This window comes from Propithecus coquereli, unplaced genomic scaffold (assembly GCF_000956105.1).
Source record: "Propithecus coquereli isolate 6110/MARCELLA unplaced genomic scaffold, Pcoq_1.0 Scaffold201, whole genome shotgun sequence".
Lineage (NCBI taxonomy): Eukaryota > Metazoa > Chordata > Mammalia > Primates > Indriidae > Propithecus > Propithecus coquereli.
This window is the reverse complement of record NW_012145079.1, coordinates 2449396-2451714: the sequence shown is the minus strand read 5'-3', so window position 1 is coordinate 2451714 and position 2319 is coordinate 2449396. Positions and strand designations below refer to the sequence as shown.

General features: G+C 42.6%; 1 protein-coding gene across 1 annotated transcript in view; it reads left to right on the top strand.

Moving 5' to 3' along the window:
- Positions 1-2319, top strand: part of FREM2 (FRAS1 related extracellular matrix protein 2) — a 178703-nt gene that overhangs the window by 143917 nt on the left and 32467 nt on the right. The window contains exons 11-12 of the mRNA XM_012643819.1: positions 5-63; positions 1359-1662. Coding sequence (XP_012499273.1) covers positions 5-63; positions 1359-1662 — 363 coding nt within the window. The remainder of the gene's footprint in view (positions 1-4; positions 64-1358; positions 1663-2319) is intronic.

Below are 2319 nucleotides of genomic sequence, written 5' to 3'. Positions count from 1 at the left end.
GACACGTCCAGCGCTAAGGAGAGCGCTGGACCCATGTCTGGCTATCCTGTCATCTGCATTACAGTGAGTAGGAAATTGAAAAAACTGAGGAAAATTGTAAGATAATTATCTTAAATAATTGTAAACTTTAACCAGTGTAGTATTGGCTTTGTCATGAAGAAAGAAAAGTAAGAAAATACTACAGGTTTCAGCTTTGAACTTTGCAAATATAACATTAATCACACAAAGCTCCCATTTTTCTTCCTTAACCCAACAAAGGTTCACTAGCTGATGTGTACACAGTGTGTTATCTCAGCGTCTGTCCCTGATAAAATAAATAAATAAGAACTCTGTACTTATGGAATTTAAAAATAAGGAAGAGAAAAATATATAGAAATCAGAAATTCTAATAAAAGGCAAGATGTGATCATTATCATGAGAATGCTGTAACTGAGAAGCTAGAGCCGCATCTCCACGGGTGAGGGGAGCCTGGAGGTGGGCAGGGGGACCCATAGTTGTAGGATAAGAACCAGATAAGGGATGGTCATTCTAGGAGGAAGGGATTGCAAGATGGGCTACAGCTAGAGGAATAGCATGAGAAATGGCACGTTATCACTACTTTTTTTACTTGCCTTCTCTTGAAGCTCTAAATTATAAGCTCCTTGTAAGCTAAAATTATGACTTATTTTTATAGCACAACAGCCCTAATATAATGACCTACACATAAAAATGTTTGTTGAATTAGAAAGGCAGAAATAATAATTTGGTGCCAATTTATAGAAATCTTTAAATGTCATATTAAGGAATTGGGACTTCATCTGTTGGGTAGCAGGGAGTTCTTGCACAGGAGGATGATCTGAGGGGTTATGTCGGCAGGTCAGCAGGGCAGTAATGTGTCTCTGGGCTGGAAGGAAAGGCCCTGCAATAGACAGGGAGGTGGTGCTCGGAATGGGAAGGAAGGGATGAACCTAAGCAACACTGCAAACAAAGAATCAACCAAGTTCACTGACCCACTGGGATAAGCTGAGAGAGGAAGGGAAGGAGGGAGGGAGAGGGGAGGAGGGAAAGAGAGAGAACAAGGATAGTTTGGCAACTCTGAGGATTCAAGAGATTATGTTACGAATAACAACTTCACACGTATTAAGTTAGAGGTAGAAATGTCTAATCTAAGCTATCTGAAATGCAAAATTCGAGTTCATAGAAGTTCGAGTTCATAGAAGCTATCACGGCTGGGAATAGAAATGAGGAAGTCTCATGAACAGCATGTAGAAATGGGGGCAAAGCAGCAGTGCAAACATTATGGCAAAGAGAACTCGAGAGGAGTAGTTTCCACATTGTGGTCCTACTGTGGTCCTAACATAGTTATTTGTTTTCCATAGGCTTGCAACCCCAAATATTCAGACTATGACAAAACAGGCTCTATTTGTGCAAGTGAGAATATTAATGACACTTTGACACGGTACCGATGGCTGATCAGTGCACCTGCTGGCCCTGATGGTGTAACCAGCCCCATGAGAGAACTGGACTTCGACACCTTTTTTACATCGTCCAAGATCATCGCACTGGACTCCATCTACTTCCAGCCTGGCTCGCGGGTGCAGTGCGCGGCTCGTGCTGTGAACTCCGATGGGGATGAAGGCCTGGAGCTGATGAGTCCCATTGTAACCATTGGCAGAGAGGAAGGTAGGACGTTCCCCTTTTCCCATGAAGAACCCTGCAATACCATGTTATATCACAAATGTCTAATTTCTGGTTATTAATTCTTCCAAATGTATGCCATAATACTTTGTAAGCACTTCAAAATGAAAATCGCTTTTTACAAAAATATTGATTAGAAAACAAACGATTTATTCATTTCACACTTGTTGAGCACCTGTGACATGCCAGACACAGGGCTTTATGCTGGCAGTAAGAAAACTAAGGCAGGATCCCTGTCCTTGAGGAATTCATAGTCAAGTTGAGGACACAGACAAATGTTAGTATGGCCAGGGCACAGAAATACAAAAGTAGGAGTGATTAGTTCTACCCTAAATGGGTCAGGAAAAGCTCATTGAAGAGGAGATGCTAAAGATGAATCTTGAAAATAGTGGAGGAAAATAAGCATGAGCAAGGACTCACAGAAGCATGAAAGAACATGGAATATTCTGGAAACAATAAGCAGGGAAATGGGAAGCTTGTGAGAGGGAAAGGAGGAAGGACCAGGGGACAAAGCAGGATGGCATGCAAGGGTCGGATCCAGACAGGGGTGCAAAGGCCATGCAAGGAGCTCAGCTGGCTGTTGGGTGAGTAGGAGTTTGCTGAGGACAGGGAAGGCGGGGTGAGCAAGTGCTCACACTTGTT